We start from the raw sequence: 20,642 nt of genomic DNA, 5'->3' as shown, positions 1-20,642 counted from the left end.
TGACCCCTAATGAGAATTTAATAGCCCTCAGCACTGGCAAGTTAAAATCAATTGTAGAATTGCAGTACCAGTTATGAAAAGGTTTAAGATGGTGTATGTATATATTTAAGAAAGGATTTATTCTTTTTAAGAAAAATCCAAAATAAATCCAAACTTGTACACCCCAATTCTTGTTTTTTTTTTTTTTTTAATTGATTAAAGGTGAATGCTGTGCAATCATTGCACCCTGGAAAAATAGCAGTTCAAATAAATCATTAAAAGCCCAAAATCACATGAAAATTATACCAATGATGAGTGTGTGTAAACTTCTGACCACAACTCTGTATGATAGTAGAAAGAAAAATTTGATTAAAGGGGACATATTATATTTTTATTAATGGAATTGACATAAGCCGATTGCTTTAAAACAACATTTTTATGATGGGCTTTCCTTATTAAGCCAAAAAAAAATTGTTTTAAAGGAACAATAGGTGTGTGGGGCTGTCTTCCTGAGAGATAAGCTGCTCTCTGAGTCATTATACAGGCCGTGCACTGAAAAAGCTGTCAGAATGGCTTGGAGCAGACTGAACCCTAAGCGTTGGGAATTATGCGAATCCCCCAATAGTGCATATATGACAGAATAAGGAAAGAACATCATAGGTCACCTTTCATGAATATGAGACAGGCGAGTCTTAGACTTAGAGGTCCAGGAAAGACCCATGCAGCAACTGTAGACTTCAGATCACAGCACAAATGCATCCGTCACATCTTACAAAGCATCACAAACCTAATAAAACGAATTAAATAAATAAATAATAACAAAATAATTTTAACAGCAAATTATTGACTTTTGGGAACAGGTAGTTAAGTAGGCCTAAAAGAGGACGTATCATGTCTATTGGGCACTTATGATAGCGCAGTGTCCGTGATATATACTTATATGTATCTTCAACAATACATACTATTTCATAAAGTGATCTATTTTATGTATACAGTCTCAAGCAAAACAATTACAGTGGCTGAAAATTATTTATTACTTTATTACTGCGCCTGCACTTCACTCTAGTATCACACTGGTAAAGTACAGTAAACAAACTACAGTAGTACTGTGTAGCAGTTAAATGCATGCTCTAAAACAGTGGTTCTTAACCTGGGCTCGATCGAACCCTAGGGGTTCGGCAGAGCCTCCACCATGACATGCACGGCTCATTTTGTGCACCAATAAAAAACATATCTATGTCTTGAATTTGAAAATAGTTTTTTTATTTTTCACTAAAGAGGGGTTCAGTGAATGCACATATGAAACTGGTGGGGTTCGGTACCTCCAACAAGGTTAAGAACCACTGCTCTAAAATTAAAAATCAGCAATTTACGAGCTCAAAACAAAGCAAAGTTGAGAAAACGCTCGTACTAATTGAATCATCGCGTGATTTGGAGTGCGTGAGCTCTGCGCAATGAGAACTGCAGGTAGTCCGCCATTGCTGTATGAAGAACTGTCGGATTTGGTGTTTGGCAGTCAACAATAAACTTGTGGTGCCGGGACCCGGAGCTACGAGGTCGGGTGAAAGCTCGTCGGCTGCTCGATAAACCAGTAGTCGGCCCAGTCCTCCCTGGACAACACTTTCATGTGAATACGGAGCCCACAGACGAGGCAACCATGTCCAATCTCAGCAAAGGCGGCACCAAGAAGGACACCAAAATGAGGATACGGGCCTTTCCTGTAAGTGTACGCCGCAGTAGGGGCTTTGCCCGTCCGACGGTCGCGGACTCGATTACCGTGGTCTGCGCTAAGGGCTAAATGCTAATAGGCTAACCAGCTGAGGTGACTTGACTATCCGTAAACAAAGTGTAGCCGTCAGATATCCAGTCTTCCACACTCTTGGTGGGTCTGTTAGATGGAAACTCATTTATAATACCAGCTCGGTGATAAGTGTTATAAATCACTTTTATTTTTCCTGTCGCTTAACTGTCTTACAACTTCCCAGGCATTAGCTAGCCGATATGATCAGCCAAGTAGCCGATGCTAACGTTAGCCATGGGTCTTGACACTTGTTGTTTTGACTGATTTTATTTTTGCTCATTTTCTAAATGTGTCTATGTGTGTGTGTGTGTGTGTGTATATAAATATATATATATATAAACGCATAATGTCTTTATGACTGAGCACTAAATGTAACGGACGTTTGTGCAGACAGAGGTCTGTACTTTAGCCTCAGCGGCGTTACGGCCGCTTTACATGATGCTAATGAAAACCAAAATGAGCTAACCCAGTTCTTGGTTCTGAATTAATGCCTGTGTGGATTTTGTGGACCTGTGTTGGTGTTGGAATAGATTCTTCGCTCACATGGCACTCTCTTTGTCTGCGAGACACTGAATTATCTATTTTCTGAACTGACCTAAATTTTCATAAAGCATTAGGCTGTCTGTAAAGGCTTGATGAGAGCGTAGCAACAGTATCCATGTAGCTGATTGATCTTAGTGACGAAGTTTTACTTCAGTGCCACCTTCATATATGCCTATGGGCCCGCTGATTGTGGCCCAGTCTTGATAGGATAACTGTCAGAGCTGCTGTCAAACCAGCGTCGTGATGTGCATGTGTTTGGGCTTGCCTGCTGAGTAGCAGCACAGGGGTGGCATGTGTTATGTTTTCTGCTTTTGGATAACGTGTCTTTGGCAATTAGGAATCCCACAAAGAGTCTAGAGTAAGTTTAAAGATTTAAATTATAGACTGGATTATAGATTTCTTGTTATCATGATGCTTTACAGCTGGGCTAAACTAGGTCCTTACTTTACGGTTATTTATCCTATCTGTAGTGCCTTGTAACGTAAAAAAAAAAAAAACTTTCCTCCTGGTTTAAAATAACATCTGAAACCTTAAAAAAAAATATATATATATATAAGAGCTGGGGCTGGTAGCTTCAGAAGCACTGAAACCCACGCCCATGCATGCATAAATATTTAATATTAATTGCTTGGTGTATGCAATGACTAACCCTAATATTAGTGTATAGACACTGACCTGCATTCTTTCACTTTACATTTTCCTCATAGTGCTTATGCAAGTACTTAAAGCAGCCTATGAGGTTGTTTTGACAGAGCCAAATTTTCAGAGGACATGGTAGATATTATCTATCTCACCTTTACCCTTTGTGATATCTGCTTTCTCACTATACAAATCATTTTGGTGGGTTAATTTGGGTTTAAGTTGGAAAGAGAGAGAGAAAGGTTTTAACCTAATAAAATTGTTCCAAATTCCTTACCAGCATACCAGGTTAGGATTCTGAGGAAACTGAGAGGTGTTTTAACCCACAACACAGTGTTCAAAAGAATGAAAACTGCTTAGTCATTAGTGTTCATCGTTGCTACAGGAATGTGATGGTTTCTAAATTAGCTGGAATGGGAGCAGCACTTCCTCGAGCTTTTAATGTACCTCATGTTAGGGTCTTTTATTCTTTTATTCTTTTTTTTTATTGAGAGGCATCCTTTTTTACTCTTGCAGTTTTCTTACTAGTCTGAGCAGTTTGCTAGAATAAGCAGATTTATCCTATGATTGAAGATTTTTTTTTTATAGGCAGTGTACACAGCAGGGAAGAAATGATCATCTTAATATTTGCAGATCTGAGCAAATTTATTAATGAGAATGCGTTTTCTAGAGGAGTAATAAGCTCTGTTAGTGTCTTATACTCAATAATGAAGTAAAAAAGAAATCAAAGATTGAGGATTGACACTTTGCAAAATGTATTCTGCATCACCACTGAGCCAAAGTATTTTATTTAATGCTTTAGTTTTTTAAATCTCAGTTTCTTCTCTGTTTAATTATCTCAAATGCTGTCATTTGTAGTCACCTTATTTTCCCTCCTTTAAACACACGGAGAATAACAGAGCTGGCAGAAAAATATGTGAAAACAGCCACTTTCATGTTAGTAGTTAAAGCACAACCAAGTCACAAACAATTCAAATATAAACATAGCTTGTTGGAATAATAGGCGTGAATAGAGATTGGAAGCATGAGCCAGTTCCACGTGACTACCAGTGCTAATCATCCATCAGACCAGATCCGTATGCCACTAATACAGGTATTATATATATATATTACACATCTGTGAGTAAGAAAGGACCTGCTCGTGTTCAAGTGACTTCATTTGGTCAGGATAAACACAAGGCTCCATGCAGACATTTGCAGGTCCTCCAGTTTGCTGTGCAGGGCACCAACAATGAAGGTGGAATCCACGGAAAAGAAAATTTTGGGATGGGGGTGGACATAAACACATCTGTGTGTTTCCACAATAAAGTGTCATTCCAATCTAAGCTTATGAAATCCTAATTGTTGCAGTTGAACATATCAAAACAATGACGTGATGTCAGCCTTGTGGCAGTGACACATGAGTCACATGTCAGTCTTTTTCCTACTCTGTTTGTGCGTTGACTCAGAGATAATGAAAGCCATTTTTTTTAAATGCACAGAAAATAGATAAGGAGTTATCAAATAGTCAAAGGAGCTTGCAAAGAAAAGCGTCTGGACTTCTTTAAGTTACTTGAAGACGTTTCACCTCTCATCCGAGAAGCTTCTTCAGTTCTAAGGTCAAATGGTGGAGAGTCCCAGATATAAACCTAGTGGGAGTAACCCCCCACAGAGGGACAAAAGGACCCCCTGATGATCCTCTAATCGCCTGAGCCAAGGTGTGAAACTGGGTGTGGGTCCCAATCAGCCACAGTTTCGGGTGAGTTCATTGTGAAACCTGTCTTCAAGTAACTTAAAGAAGTCCAGACGCTTTTCTTTGCAAGCTCCTTTGACTACGATGACCTGGATGACTGAGAACCTTCACAGACATAGAGTTATCAAATAATTAATTTGGACATCAGTATCAACAAAATGTTCTTAATATCCATATGTGATTCGAACAGTTGATTCTCTGTTGTTCATTTTGCCATGCTACATGAGGCCTCAGTCACGCAGGCCTAGGGGAGAACACTCTCTGTCAATGGCAGATTGCCAAGGTTGCGAGCAATTTGCATGGGAGGCACCGACTTGTCTGCAAACACTTGGTAACTAAGGCTACGTTCACACTGCAGGCGAAAGCGCATCAAATCCGGCTTTTTTGACCATATGCGACCCATATCCAATCATGGTATGACAGTGTGAACAGCAGAAATCCGATGTTTTCAAATCCGACCTGAGTATGTGGTACTGAATCTGATACATACCTGATGTTTTAGAAAGCGACTGCTGTTTGAATGGTCATCTCGCATTAAATTCGTCTTTTACGTCACTGACACAAGACAGACGCCAATTATCAGCGCCGGAGAAGACATCGCGATTACTTCCGGGCCATCCAGTGTAGATGTTAGTGAAACTGTTGGGAAGACAGCGTTGGAGAAACGTGAACATTTTATTTGTACTGTATAATCTGAAGATTCTTACAGAAATCTGCAACTATCCTTTGAAGCACCGCTCCTCTCTAAAACAGCAATAAGGATAATTATTAGGCCATATGTAAATAACAAAATAACTTTATAACTTAAAGCAAACTTGGGAAACGTAAAGTCCGAAACAAGTCTTTATATTAAGGCCATCAGTCAAACAATATTGTTTGGTCTGGGTCTAAACAGCGCGTTGTGTGTGACGTCTTCTTTTGCACATGCGGGCCACTTTGAGGGTTCACACTAGAGCGTGTTTGCTGTCGCATTTTATTTGTAGTGTGAACAAGTGGACAAAAAAAATCTGATTTGATCAAAAAATGGGAATTGAGCATTAAGACCTGCAGTGTGAACGTAGCCTCTCTAACCAGCTAGTGGGAGTGAAACTTGGAAAAACTGTGATGCAAATCAGAAATGGAGAACGTCCACTTTAACTAATAGTTATGCCTTTTAAAACACGTTGGTTTCAGCAAAAGGCACATTATTTACTTTGAGGATAAGCATCTTCTCTTTCTGGATTGAATTGTACTTTTTCAACTTCAGCTACTGCTTAGCAAGTAGTTGGGACCACTGCTTATTAGCCAACAGGCCTACAGTACATCTCAAGATGGTTAAAACATACCCTCTTAGATGAGCTGTGGCTAGACGTAGAACAGGCACTATGCAGTAATATAGAGATTTCGGACCTACAGTTCATTAGCTCAAGCATCAATATCAGCTCCTCTCTGACAGCATGGTGGGAATTTCTAAAAATGACTGAGTCTTCACTAATTCCATGTAAACATAAACCCATCTGGAACAACCCTGACATACTAGAAAACACTAATATGATACTTCCAAGGGGTGGCACATTGGTCAGCACTGTTGCCACAGCAAGAAGGTCCTGACTTCAATTCCACCATTAGGCCAGGGTCTTTCTGTTTGGAGTTTCCATGTTCTCCCCGTGTTTGTGTGGGTTCTCTCCAGGTACTCCAGCTTCCTCCCACAGTACAAAGACATGCAGTTAGTGGGTTTAGGTTGGTAATTAAATTAGGTGTGAATGTGAGTGCGAATGGTTCTATTTGTGACAGACTGACTGTACCCTGCCTCTCACCCTAAGGGATCGGATAGGCTCCAGATTTAATTTCAAAACCTCCAAATATACAGTACGCTCTCAAAGTAGATATCCCTTTCTATTGTTAAATGGGAGGTCAATCTATCAGTCAGCTTTGATTACAGCGTTTGGTCTCAGATATGTCTAAAATGACTAGAAACTCCAATCTCCAATTAATACAATTGAAAATCCTTCATAAAGTGCACTATACAGATCAACAGATGTTCAGGATCGGTCTGCATCATCTAACACCTGTTCGCACTGTCAAGGCAATACACCTGACAATTACATCCATGCTTCCTGGTTCTGTCCACCTGTTCAGAGGTTTTGGTTCCAGATATGTGAAACCTTATCAAAGGTTCTGAAGTGTAACATTCCAGCCTCCCCTTCAGTTTGCTTGTTGGGCGACCTAGATGATAACACTGTCTTCCCTCTCTCTTAGAACATCTCAGGTGTGCCCCCCCCCCCCAAACACACACACACACTGGGCCCCCTGGCTCTGTTGGGCCCTTACTGGGGGGTGGGGTGCTGTTGGGTCTCGGGTCTCTGGCCACGGAGCTCGGTCTGCTCTGGCTTAGCAGACAGAGCCTCCAGGCTTGTCACTGCAACCCCCTGGGGTCTCTGCACTGTCTGCTGGGTGACTGTCATTGTTATTTATGTATATGTTGGTTGTTGCTGTGGTTTCTCTGCTGTTTTTTTCCCCCCTCAACAGGTGTTGATTTAGCTCTCTCCCTTTCTCTCTCTGTCCCTCTTCTTCTCTCCCTCTCTTTCTGTCAACTTTCTCCCCAACTTCACTTTTTCCTTTTTTCCGTCACCCGGTCTTGTCCATTATTGTTGTGATAATCCAAAATCAAAAAACCCTAATAAAGGTCTAATAAAATATGAGTATCAAGTGGACAATTGCAACAAATGCTGCAATGCTTCACTTGTGAAATTAAATCTGTTTGTCATTTTTTGGCCTTCAGACAACAATTCTGATTGCTACACTGCCAAACAGGACGGGGGGGAAAAAAGAAAAAAGTTGGCCAGTGTTTGCACACAAGTTGCCATATTCCATGCAAACTATGAGCAAAGTGGCAACCTGCTGGGAAGCAAAGCATTCACAAGGGTTTTTTGGGTAAAGACGCTATACCTCTTTGCAGTCAGTTTCTCCTAGCGACAGCTGGCAACCTCCAACAACCATTCACAGCCAATTGGGTAATATTCATTTTTCTCTGGCAACCAGTGGTTACCAGACAGTCACCAACCACTTTCTAGGCCTGTGTGAATGGAGTCTTAGCTTCCTTACTAGCAAAATGTACTGATCTTCTAGAACATGATGTGGTATGCACATGTTCTCATGCACAGATTCTTCATGTTGACACAACTAATCACTGGTTATAGTCCTGTTGAAACCCATTACTTGTTACTTCTTGCAGATGACGATGGACGAGAAGTACGTCAACAACATATGGGACCTTCTGAAGAATGCCATCCAGGAAATTCAAAGGAAGAACAACAGCGGCCTGAGTTTTGAGGAACTTTATAGGAACGCCTACACAATGGTGCTTCATAAACATGGAGAGAAGCTGTACACGGGCCTGCGTGAAGTTGTTACCGAACACCTCATCAACAAAGTAAGGCCATCACAGATCGCAGCCTAAAACAGTTGCTGGAAGTTAAGTGATGACAGATTGACTAAAATATTTAGAGTTCATTTGAGCTGTCTGTCATTCCTGTGTGTAATACATGCAGCACATGGTGGGCTAGTATGTATTACACAATACTGTGCTGGTATTTAAAGTAGACTGGATTTGATCTACATAAAGAAAGATTGAAGCTGCGGTTGCTCTTTGGAGACGGTTAGGTTATTCTTTGGTGGAACAAACCTGGCCTGTGAATAGTTTCCTCCAGTTAACACAATGATATTAAAATCTGATTTTAATGAGGCCTGTTGTTCGAATGTCAGGGCTGAATTTCACTCAAATGCTTGAAAGTCTGTTTGGTGCTAAACAGAAACTGTCATAGGATTCATATAATGATTTCTTTTTTTCTTTTTCCCCTGCTTGGCTTGCATGCCATACTGAACAACAAAGGCAAAACCAGAAAATATGAGCCAGTTGCATTCATGAGCAGCCTTGTAAAGGCACATAAGCAGAAAGATGGAGAATATAAATCCACAGGCTGTTACTTAAGTCTTGTGGTAGATTTGTAAAACCCTTTACTCACGCCCCCCCTTTTTTTTTTTTTTTTTTTTTTTTTTTTTTTTTAGCAGATGCCTCATTCCTGTGGCTGGAAGGCAAGGAAGAGCCCAGGTTTGAGGATGGGGGGCTTCAGTGGTTTTTTATTCGGGGGTTTCAGCTGTGAGAGAAGGCACATCTGTCTGAAAGCCCTTCATAAAACAGGCGTTGTCCTGTGCCTTATAGAAGAGCTTTAGGATGCTTTTGATGATGGAGTCATTTTCTCAAATCGGACATGTAATTGGTTTGTTTTACCACTGAAAATAAAATGTTAGTGAAGTAGATTATCCTAAGCAGCTTGTTTTTAAAAACAAAAGTGGCAGAAAGGAGGGCTATCTGAGATTTATTCCTTCTTAAAACTCCTAATAAGTTAGAGAAAGCATAATTGTTCCTAAGCTGTCGCTTGTATTTTTGTAGCATGTATAATTAGTGGCAAATTATGCCTGTCCATGAGATCTGTCGCAAAGGCTTCTTTGCAGCTTACAGTGAGCAGACACACGATGAGCAATATTTCAGCACGATGTTATTGAATAACAGCCAGATGGTTTTACAGCTTAATTAAATGCACATTCTCAGCTTGGCAGGCTTAGTAAATGAGCAGTCAGGAAATGTCAACAAGTAATGGATCAAAGACGAGTTCTCTGACAGCTGAGTGTGTTTTTATTGTCTTATAATGGTAAAGGCATCGCTTTGAAAGAAACAGTTGTAATGGTACGAACGCAGCATCGTCTCAACCCAGCTTAAGTTTGGAAGACAGTCGAGAGGTTCAGTCAGAAGTGCATTTGTTTTGATTTTTATGCAGGGAGGTTGGGGGGGTTATATATTGTTTTGGGCCTAATAGTTAATGTTATTATGAATTATTGAGAGAAGGATTTGTAGATGTGTATTTTTTCAGCAGTGATTCATCGTTGTCTAGACAAGGGATGAAAATAAGCTTTAAGTCCAATCGAGCATGTCTATTCGGTCTCAGATGTTTATTTTCTACAATCACTTCTGGCTTTTAAGGTCATTTTTGTGATTTATCTATTTATTTATTTCAAATGTTAACCTGTTAAGACCTGAAGTTTAGATGAGACCATATGCAGTCTTCTGGCTCTTTAATGTAGGTCAGAAATTGATAACTTAAGGCATACTTTAATTACAGCTGGTGTTTAAGAAAGTTAAAGTTAAATAAAGCATTTATAAACACACACACACACACTTTGATTTGTAATATATGTAATATTTGATATGATGGAAAAGCAGCATTACAAAGTGGCAAAACAGATGAATATAATATGGGGTACATTGTTTTTTTTGTTGTTGATTTTTTTTTAAGCAAGCCATGACTTTGCATAGTGCACGTTTAGATTTATGGTTTTGCTTCTGACTTTTGATCTGGATGTGGAAAAGAAGAAGTCGGTGCATTCATAAAGCTTGGTCGCCTGTAACATTAAGAGCAGAGGCCGTAATATATTACCTCTGCCCCGAAGGAGAAGGAAGGAGAGGTCAGTGTGCCCTTAAGAATCTTACTCCACTGAGACATTTAGTTTACTTTGCTGAGTCACACTGCAGTGTGGCTGTTATCAAGCTGTTGTGTGCCTGACTAGTAAAGAAGGCCCGCATTAAAATGCTGCACGAGCAACAAAATACAAATACAGGTGTCTGCTTAAGTTCTAAGGCTGTGTTTCTGTCTCATCCAAAGGTACGGGAAGATGTTCTCAATTCATTAAACAATAACTTCCTCCAGACCCTAAATCAGGCCTGGAATGACCACCAGACAGCTATGGTGATGATTAGAGACATCCTGATGTATATGGTGAGTATACAGTCATGCAGTAAGACATATGAGCGTTAGATATAAATATTTTACACATAACAGCTGTATTTTATATGCTTAAATATACATTTAAGCTCAGCTGCTGTTAATTCCAGTTCATTCTAATGTTGTTTGGGACATTTTTGTGTGTCTTTGTCACAGGATCGGGTGTACGTACAGCAGAATAGCGTGGAGAACGTCTACAACCTGGGCCTTATCATATTTAGGGATCAAGTGGTTCGCTATGGTTGCATCAGAGACCACCTCCGACAAACTCTGCTAGACATGATTGCCCGGGAGAGGAAGGGAGAGGTGGTGGACAGGTAGCCAAAAGTCACAAATAGCATTATCTAATAAATTATCTTTAGTTTTCAAATAAAATGAAGTTTGCGTTCTTGATCTTTAAATGGAAAAGTCATCATTTCTCACCAGGGGTGGACATGGCAGATGCCTTTGGTATTAGAAATATACGATCTGTCAAATACATCTGCTGCATTTGCACCCAGTGGGCAAAAGCCTCAGAGCCTCTGGCATTTTAAAAACACTGACTATTCTGAATTTCATGCACTGTGGACTGTAACTGTTTTTCAATGGATGAATAGTAAAAAGTTAGTTGGCAGTTATACTGAGTGTGAAATGAGCTTCCACAAAAGTTTTTTGTTTTTTTTGTTTTTTTTTTTTTTTATGTTTTGTTTTGTTTTGCATTACTTACCATTTGGTTTGCTTCTCCTTCTCTAGGGGAGCCATTAGAAATGCCTGCCAAATGTTAATGATTCTCGGCCTTGAAGGGAGATCTGTGTATGAAGAAGACTTTGAAGCACCGTTTTTAGAAATGTCTGCAGAATTTTTCCAGGTTTGGGAGAGAAATCCATTTTCCTTGTTTATGTGTTTATTTATTTATTTTAATTTGGGTCTATATTTCTTTGTGGCTTCCCTTAAAGGAACTAAAACCTCTTGTATAAACTGTTTCTTGTTTTCACTCAGATGGAAAGCCAAAAGTTCCTTGCAGAAAATAGTGCCAGTGTGTACATAAAGAAAGTTGAAGCCAGGATTAATGAGGAGATCGAGCGGGTAATGCACTGCCTGGATAAATCCACAGAGGAGCCCATCGTCAAGGTGGTGGAACGTGAGCTGATCTCCAAACACATGAAGACCATCGTAGAAATGGAAAACTCAGGCCTGGTCCACATGCTTAAGAACGGCAAAACAGATGGTAAGCCCTCAGTCACAGCCTGCTGCTCCACTTCACCTCTTTAGCGTATATATTTTTAGTGATTTATTGTTTAAATTGACATCCACACGAGTTACAGTGAAATAGAAAATCCCCAACACTCTTTAATAAACCGTGAAGCTGTCACTTCCAGGAAATACTTTACTGGCTCAGTAATACAGTCATATCATGTTCCCATTGGTTCATGCCACAAATGGTAATATGTGAGGAATTCAATGATGATTTGATTTCAGTGAAACTGGAACTGTAGTGCCTGGAGAGTATATTTCTCCTCCTTTTCTGCAGATCTCAGATGCTCAGTCCCTTTTCAGTTGGCAGAAGTGTATTTTTGATGTGTGCTCATGTGTGTATTCATGCTTACCTCTCTACAGATTTGGCATGCATGTACAAGCTGTTCAGCAGGGTTCCCAATGGGCTGAAGACCATGTGTGAGTGTATGAGCTCATACCTGCGGGAGCAGGGCAAGGCCCTGGTGTCAGAGGAAGGAGAAGGGAAAAACCCTGTGGACTATATTCAGGTACGGCACTGGGTTATCAGTCGACATAATGTTGCTGAAGATGGACTGTTCCGATGATACTGAGAATGTGCTACCTCGTAAGAGATCACAGATGGATTTCCTCTGGCTCAGTACACTTCAGCATGTCATTGCGTGATGAGCCTTGACCATAATGCACTTTAATTACTTCCCAGCAGAGAATATCTGCTCTCGGTCCCATGTTTGTTACCACAAACCATGATGGTCTTTACCCTCATCCACACTGAGTCTTTGCACTGTACTTAGCATGTGAGGTCCTTCTGGCAACTAGAAAGACATCAGTGCTTTTGAAAATCTTATGGCCTTTAAATCCCTTTGAAGTTCTTGGTTAAAATAATGACTCACTTCTTACTCTCTGGTAGAAAACAGCAGCCTCTTCTTTTACCACATCAGCTCTTGCAGATTCACCTTTTCTGATGAGACCACCTTTCCTTTGCTGTAGCTACTGTTTGTTAAGCTCCTTCTAATGCACGCCGCTGTTGCATTTCCTGTCTTCCTGCAGGGTTTGCTGGACCTGAAGTCCCGTTTTGACCGCTTCCTCCAGGAGTCTTTCAACAATGACCGCCTCTTTAAACAAACTATTGCTGGTGATTTTGAGTACTTCCTTAACCTGAACTCCCGCTCGCCTGAATACCTCTCACTCTTCATCGATGACAAACTGAAGAAGGGTGTTAAAGGGGTGAGCCCACTAATCATGCATTCATGCTCTTATTTTTAGAACGTATGACAAATGTTACTGACCTGCTTCTTTCAAATTTATAACCTCACTTCAAAAAATGCCAAAAAGAAAAAAACCCCACACAATGTTTTCATGTAAAAAGTTGTGCTTCTGCTTTCTTTTGTGTTTTCAAAAGTGCTGGGGAAAATAAATCATAAAGTCTGTTTTTGATTAATGGGTATAACCTGACCCTGTTATTTTTATCCAGCTGACAGAGCAAGAAGTGGAGTCTATACTGGACAAGGCCATGGTGCTCTTCCGCTTCATGCAGGAGAAGGACGTGTTTGAGAGGTACTACAAGCAGCACCTGGCTCGCAGGCTGCTCACTAACAAGAGCGTCTCTGACGACTCGGAAAAGAACATGATCTCAAAACTTAAGGTGAGCAGGCATGTGGCATGATATAACTCTGGCTTTGGAGTAAGCTGAATATAAAATGAAAGATCCCTGGGTGCTTGGAGACTGGCCACAATAGTGATGTACGATTCGTGAACGAATCGTTCAATACTCGAGAATCACTTTACTGAGTCGTGAATTATGATTCACAAGCTCAACTGACTCACTGACTCATCCCTGTTTCTGTTAGCAAACTAATTCGCTTAGTAGAAATATATCTAGCTTATAATTCAAATTGTGGGGGGGAAAACAACAGCCAGTTTCTTAACAAAAGCATTTCTGCTCTGAACTGGAAGAAAAAACCCTGAGTAGAAGCTCACATCAAGAAAATAGCTCCTCGGTTCACAGTAGCATCGCTCTGCTAACATGCTAACAGCACATTTGAGCTACTCACCCCCTCCCTCCTGTGCTGAATCATAGAGCGAACGAATCACTCACTCTCTCACCAACCCCCTCCCTCCTGTGCTGAATCGTAAGCGTAAGCGAATCACTCAGGACTCGCTCACCCCCTCCCTCCTGTGCTGAATCATAGAGCGAGCGAACGAATCACTCACTCACCCCCTCCCTCTGCAGCTTCTTCTTCTTCTTGGTTGGCAACCAATGTTAAGGCACATTACCGCCCCCTGGCTCACAGCTCAGTGGACATTTAGATGAGAAAATATATATTTAACACATTTAAGGAAAATACTAATAAAATAAAAATAAACAAATGTTTATTAAGCAATTTTGATAGGAAATTGCTTAATTTTAGAAATATTTTTGCTGTTTTTTGCTCTATAAAATAGTTGTTTTCTTTTAGAATCATTCATCTTAGCAGTAGGATTTACATGAAAAGAGAAACAAATTAAGTTTGAGTGAAAATGTACACTTTTTGCACTCTCTGGTCAACTGACTCAGTGAATCAAATGACTCAAAAAACCCAATTCACTTTGGTGAATGACTCATTAAAACTCGATTCAGTAAAAAGAATCAAATTTACCATCACTAGGCCACAGTGCTCAGATGTGTTATGGGCACTTCTTTACATTATTTTTTTTTCTCCGTGTTTTTTGCATTTCAGTGGATGTTTAGGTAAAAGGAAACATACAGTTTTCAGACTGTATCCACTTGCCTGTGTTTGATCATTATATAAATGTTTCTTTACTTTAAATAGACAGTTCCCTTCAAAATCAAATATACTCACTTTTTCTGTAGTGCTTTTTATCCATTTTTTCAGTAAGACTTGTTTGATTTTGGAGATATAAGCTGTAGAAATGCCTGCTTTCTCCTGAATATAATAGAACCAGATGTCCTTCGCTTTCTTTTGCTCAAAGTGGCCATAAAAAAAAAAACATTCGGAAAAACTCAGCAGAAATGACTCTTTGCAGAAATCATGACCCAGTTACTCAAATATATCCACAAACCTTGATGTGAGCAGTTTTATGTTGGAATTGTATTTTTATTTTAATTTTTTCTACCAAACTGCACCCAACGCTTTATCCCTGCAGATGGAAGCATCTCCAATTATGACAACACTTATGACAAATACAGAATTATGACAAATACATGCTTTGGTTTTTGGGGGGTTCACTGAGCATGACGAGGCTAGGAGGAAGCAGATATCTCTATAGCTGATATCTGTAAATCTGGTTCTGCAGCCCAGAATTATGTTCTTACACTTGATTTCAGCTTGAGCTGTCCCCTTTTCTTTTGAATAGCTTACCAATTATAAATCTAATCCTTCTTCATGTCTTTATTGCACAGACCGAGTGCGGCTGTCAGTTCACCTCTAAACTGGAGGGCATGTTCCGAGATATGAGCATCTCCAACACCACCATGGATGAGTTTAGACAACATTTACAGACGACTGGGGTGAGGAAAATCTACTTTTTGTCACAATAAAGAGCCTAATTAGTAAATGTAATCAGGACATTGTTGCTTGATTGACTGAGCTTTGTTGCACTGCTCAGTTACATATTAACAATTAGGCACCTAATTATCCATATCCTGGAAAGTCATAGTGCATAAGCTTCTGGCTTGTGCTGTGCTTTCAGATTGCTGGGGTGACTTTAGCTCCATTTGGTGAACAGTGTAACCAATCAGAGTTCATATTTATGCACATTGCTTTTAAATTCATGGTCCAAGTAGTGTTGTCTGATATTTATCATGTCTGGATCTTGTGTGCGCACAGTAACTGTAACAGTCACCTCAAGGTGCTTCATATTGTAAGGTAAAGACCCTACAATAATTTTTCACCCCATGAGCAAGCAATGACGACATCTGTTAAAACTTCCTTTTAACAGATAGAAATCTCCAGGAGAACCAGGAAAGTCCTGTGACCAGTTGGCGTTGATGGGTGGGAGACAGGGCAAAAGGCACACTGTGGAATAGAGCCAGAGATGAATAATAATTAATGATTAAATGCAGAGTGGTGTATAAACACAGAGAGAGTGATGAAGAAACACTGACACAACCCCCGGCAGCTTAGGCCTATTACAATTTAACTAAGGGAAGATTCGGTGTCACCTGATCCACTATAAGCTTTATCAAAAACAAAAGCTTTAAGTCAGGTCTTAAAAGTAGCGAGGATGTCTTTCTTCCAAATCTAAATGCTACCAATATTACCACATAGTATCACTATGGCATCACTGTAGGTGATCGTATGTGTTGTTTTTTATTTTTCCTAACTCAAGGTGTCACTCGGAGGGGTCGATCTCACTGTTAGAGTCCTGACCACGGGATACTGGCCAACGCAATCAGCAACACCCAAGTGCAATATTCCACCTTCACCTCGACATGCATTTGAAGTCTTCAGAAGGTTTGTTAGTTGTTCACTTCACTCACAGATTTGGTAGTTTATTGATTACATGTGTGTGCTTTCATAACAGCACTTAGCTTTTCAGTCTGGTGATTTTCTAAAAGGTTTCTCCGTGTGATCCACAAGGAACAATAAATCCATTATATGTTGTTACCAGTAGAAGTAGAACATGGAGATTACTTTTTTCTTTTAGTCCCTTTCATGAAAATATTACTGTGTATGTTTGCTAGACACAGCATTTCAAACTAAATCTCTACTGTGTCCTGCTGCAGAAAGCAAAGTTGCATTGATCATTTGTTTTAGGTTAATCTAGTATGACTCTCCTCTGCATGCAGGTTTTACCTTGGGAAGCACAGTGGGAGACAGCTCACCCTGCAGCACCATATGGGCTCTGCAGATCTAAATGCCACCTTCTACGGGCCAATTAAAAAGGTACGCTCCACTTGGAAAGGGGAGTCTCAGTACATTTCAGCAACCTTTATTTCATTTTAGAATAACAAGTGGACCTGGCTTTACGTTCATTACTTATTGTGAATTTTCTGTTTTACAAATTAGCTTAGTGTTTTAAATATAAGCAAATGACAGACTAACAAATGCGAATAAATGTAACAGTTTTAAGTAATGGAAAGTAAAAATGAAATCTGCTGTTTTGACATCTTGTCAAAATGGATTCTGACTAATGTTTTTATGTTGCCTTATCCCAACATTTGAACAGGAGGATGGGTCAGAGGTCGGAGTAGGTGGTGCCCAGGTGACAGGCTCCAATACTAGAAAGCACATACTCCAAGTGTCCACCTTCCAGATGACCATTCTCATGCTTTTCAACAACAGAGAGAAGTCCACCTTTGAGGTGCACAACTTAATTCCTTAGTACCCAACATAGTAGGATATTTTGGTCCCCATATGTCTTCATGTGTCGTGGACAAGCAGGAAAAGGTCATTTTAGTCTGTGGCCTCTGTACTGTGTTGACACCAAGCCTGCCCTCTTCACTATGTAGGAAATCCAGCAGGAGACGGACATCCCAGAGAGGGAGCTGGTGCGAGCACTGCAGTCTCTGGCCTGTGGGAAGCCAACACAGAGAGTTCTCACCAAGGAGCCAAAGTCCAAGGAGATCGAAAATGGCCATGTGTTTACAGTTAACGACCAGTTTACCTCCAAACTGCACCGTGTCAAAATCCAGACAGGTATGAAAAACAAAATCATGAAGTTAAGCACTTTTCTTGAGGCTCACAGCTTTAGTTTGATTTTTCCTAGGTGTTATTCTGTGAATGTAAACTGTGTGAGTATAGATTTTTACTGTGTCAGGCTTAAAAAAATGAACTTTTATTTTCTTAAAGCTTAGTAATAGGCAGTAAATTTGTTACAGATACAGCTTATCTTGCTTTTTCAAGACTTTTCCTCCTTAATCTTGTATCTTCATATCACTAGAACAAAACTTAGTTAATTAATAAATATTTAGTCAGATAAAGAAGTTTAAAGTCTAGTAGCACGTAAAGAGCAGGAAACACGTGTGGATTACAGTATTTCAATGGCATCTTTTAGGTGATTTTGTGAACAGGTAAATATAAACTTAATGGCACCTTCATTAGATACACCTGTTCGACTGTGCATCAAAGCAATTGTATAATGAGCCAATCACATGGCAGTAACTCAATACCATTTAGGCATGCAGACATGCCTAAACTCTGAATATTTTCTGAAAATCACTTATTGATGTCAGAGGGGAATGTGCAGACTGCTTCAAGCTGATAGGAAGGCAGCAGTAACTCAAATAGCCTCTCACTACATGTATGCTGAAAAGCATCCGTGAACGCGCGCACGTCAACCTTAAAGCAGATGTGCTGCAGCAGCAGAAGACCACACCACGTTCACTCCCGTCAACTAAGAACAGGAAACTGACGCTACAGTTCAAAAGACTGAAAGACAAAAACACCACATGTCTAACACCACAGTCTGTCTCAGTACTGTTGATGATTTTGTCTATTACCTCTTTACGCTTTGAAAGCCTGCTAGAAGTAATCCCTGAAGCTCTCTTCTGAACTGAGCGATGTCTGTCATATTTCAGGCCTGTTTCCTGAGCAAAATGGGTGTGCAGCAGAAGGTAGTGTGGGTGGTTTCTGTCTATGCAGCTACCCTTGGAAAAACCCAGAAACTGTTCTGATGGTCATCAAACCACATCTTTATTGATTATATACTAAGGTGTCAGAACTCCTCATTAAGGGTAGAGTAGGGTGGTCACATGTCGCCTTTTATGAGGGAAAGAGTTACAGGTGCTCACAAGGCAAAGGGGGGTTCCAACTGAGTACTAGCAAGGCATACCTAATAAAGTGACTATTGAATGTACATAAGGAAATGACACGTTTCATCATGATCTCTTGCATTTATTGTCTATCTACCGTGTGTTTTTTGTGCACTACCCAGTGGCTGCTAAACAGGGGGAGTCGGATCCAGAGAGGAAGGAGACGCGGCAGAAAGTGGACGACGACAGGAAGCATGAGATCGAAGCTGCCATCGTTCGCATCATGAAGTCTAGAAAGAAGATGCAGCACAATGTCCTGGTAGCAGAGGTCAGTCAGCAGAAGCTGTAGCTAAAGCCCACTTGTAAAGAGCACAAAAATAAAACTATGTTCTGTGGTTTACAGCACCAGTCCCCTAGTGGCACATTATATGATGTACAAGAGGTTAGAGCCTCTAGTGCGCTCTAGTGGTTTACTTCTTTCACATAAAAAGCTGATATAAAAGAGTCTTGCATAGCAAAGTTAATAATAAATTGGTAAATAAAAAGGCCACGAAAGAAGTAGCCGTGAATTAAACAGTCGTGTTTTCATGTGTCTCCACAGGTCACACAGCAGTTGCGGGCACGATTCCTTCCTAGTCCTGTAGTCATCAAGAAACGCATTGAAGGACTCATTGAGAGGGAATATTTGGCAAGAACACCGGAGGACCGCAAAGTGTACACTTATGTAGCATAAAACAAATTAATTCAATGAAAGCTAGCATCGAGTTGAAAGAAGCTGAGGGCCTTTTTTTCTTTCTTTTTTTTTTTTTTTTTTTTTTTTTTTGGTGGACTGCTATGTGTTTGAACAAACTTGGAAATGCTTTCATTGTTGATTCTGGGAAACACTGGGAAGGTTAACATTTCTTCCATAAAAATGTGTTTAAAAAAAGAAAATGTTAAAAAAAAATCATGCAAAGGATGGTGAAGTTTTCTAGCATTATTAGAGTTCTTCAGCTGAGCGAAGTGAAATGAGGGAGTCTAGTTTTGTATAAAATCCATGTTTCTTGTGGCCTTTGGAGAGAACTTAGTGGGCCTGTTTGCGGGCTAATGACGCGCCGCCACCAAACGAGCGCATCAGAGGCCACACGGAGAACGAGAAAACATTTGAACTCACTCCCCTGTTTTAAATGTTGATGTCAATGTGTTCTGTTTGTGTTTTGTGGCACAATAATGGCTGTACAGGTTGACAGATAGGCCTTTTTCCTCTCAAGAGGATTTTTAGATTTAAAGAAGAGGACAGAGTGTTAACTGGTACAGACCTGGTTTACAACAGCAGTGAAATACATTTTGAGTACTTGAGAAAACATGAAGAGTGCTTAATTTATGTTGCAAATAGGTCTGGGGTGTTTTTTTTTTTGTTTTTTGTTTTTTTTTAGGGGGGATGGGGGGGTTTTAATGTCTGCTATCAAACATGAACTATTTAATGCCATTCTCATTTGGCCAGGTCTGTACTAGTGGTTATAGAGATCAAGGGCTGTTGCTTCACAGCATGCTTTTATCTATTGGATCAATCAGGGGAATATAAGACACACATGAAACTCCATAAAAGGTGTTTGGACTCTCATGACACATTTTTCACGTAAGGCCTGCGTATGATAGGCCACCCACCCCCCTAAAAAAAAAAAAAGATTTCTCTCTGAGTGGAAGGTTCCTTGTGGTGCAGGTGTGCAAAGAGGATATTATTTTTCGTTCTCGACTGCATTTTGATCAGCTGGAACCAGTTTAGCACCATGTTCTAATGTGTACAAATTGTAAAATAAATATTGTACTCACTGCAAAGGTGGATTGTACAGGGCCTTGTTTTCATCATATTAAATGTAGAATTTAAAAAAAAAAAATGAAAGGGATGCTTTTTTTTTTTTTTCTGCATCTTTGCATGACCAACCAAGGCCTTGGCAAGCCTCAGAAATGCATCTGTAACCATAATCAAGGCTTAATTTCAGTGGTAAGCCACAGTCAGATTCTGTGTTCACAACAAGAATTTGGCAGGCTTCACGAGGATGTTGTTTATTACAGTATTTTCCAATTCACGTGTTTCTGTTTATCTTTACTTTTTGGTAAGAAAATACTCAGCTGACGCTGCCATTGGCCACTTTGCTATGCTACACCCTGCTTGCCAGCTTGGATAATTTTCTGTCAAAACACTTTTTCTTTCAAAACTACCTTGATTCTTCATGCCAC

General features: G+C 40.1%; 1 protein-coding gene across 1 annotated transcript; it reads left to right on the top strand.

Annotated features, from left to right (window-relative positions):
- Positions 1 to 1,425: 1,425 nt before the first annotated feature.
- cul3b (cullin 3b) lies at positions 1,426 to 20,240 on the top strand. Its single transcript, XM_082503217.1, has 16 exons — positions 1,426 to 1,699; positions 7,909 to 8,106; positions 10,394 to 10,507; positions 10,670 to 10,830; positions 11,246 to 11,360; positions 11,492 to 11,720; positions 12,110 to 12,255; positions 12,776 to 12,952; positions 13,200 to 13,370; positions 15,129 to 15,236; positions 16,058 to 16,182; positions 16,518 to 16,614; positions 16,898 to 17,032; positions 17,181 to 17,367; positions 18,605 to 18,750; positions 19,024 to 20,240. The coding sequence occupies exons 1-16, from the start codon at positions 1,637 to 1,639 to the stop codon at positions 19,153 to 19,155; spliced, it is 2,304 nt and encodes a 767-aa protein (XP_082359343.1). The 5' UTR covers positions 1,426 to 1,636; the 3' UTR covers positions 19,156 to 20,240.
- The last annotated feature ends 402 nt before the right edge of the window (positions 20,241 to 20,642 follow it).

The sequence above is a fragment of the Aulonocara stuartgranti genome (assembly GCF_965226115.1).
Source record: "Aulonocara stuartgranti genome assembly, chromosome: 14".
Classification (NCBI taxonomy): domain Eukaryota; kingdom Metazoa; phylum Chordata; class Actinopteri; order Cichliformes; family Cichlidae; genus Aulonocara; species Aulonocara stuartgranti.
The sequence above is the reverse complement of the archived record's forward strand: the minus strand, read 5'-3'. Positions and strand labels throughout refer to the sequence as shown.

What these genes read in the sequence shown, in the direction of transcription:
- cul3b (XM_082503217.1), top strand. Translation starts at nt 1,637, where the DNA reads ATGTCCAATCTCAGCAAAGGCGGCACCAAGAAGGACACCAAAATGAGG. An exon ending in AAGGGAGAGGTGGTGGACAG is followed by an intron (nt 10,831 to 11,245) that starts GTAGCCAAAAGT and finishes CTCCTTCTCTAG; the next exon opens with GGGAGCCATTAGAAATGCCT. An exon ending in ACCCTGTGGACTATATTCAG is followed by an intron (nt 12,256 to 12,775) that starts GTACGGCACTGG and finishes GTCTTCCTGCAG; the next exon opens with GGTTTGCTGGACCTGAAGTC.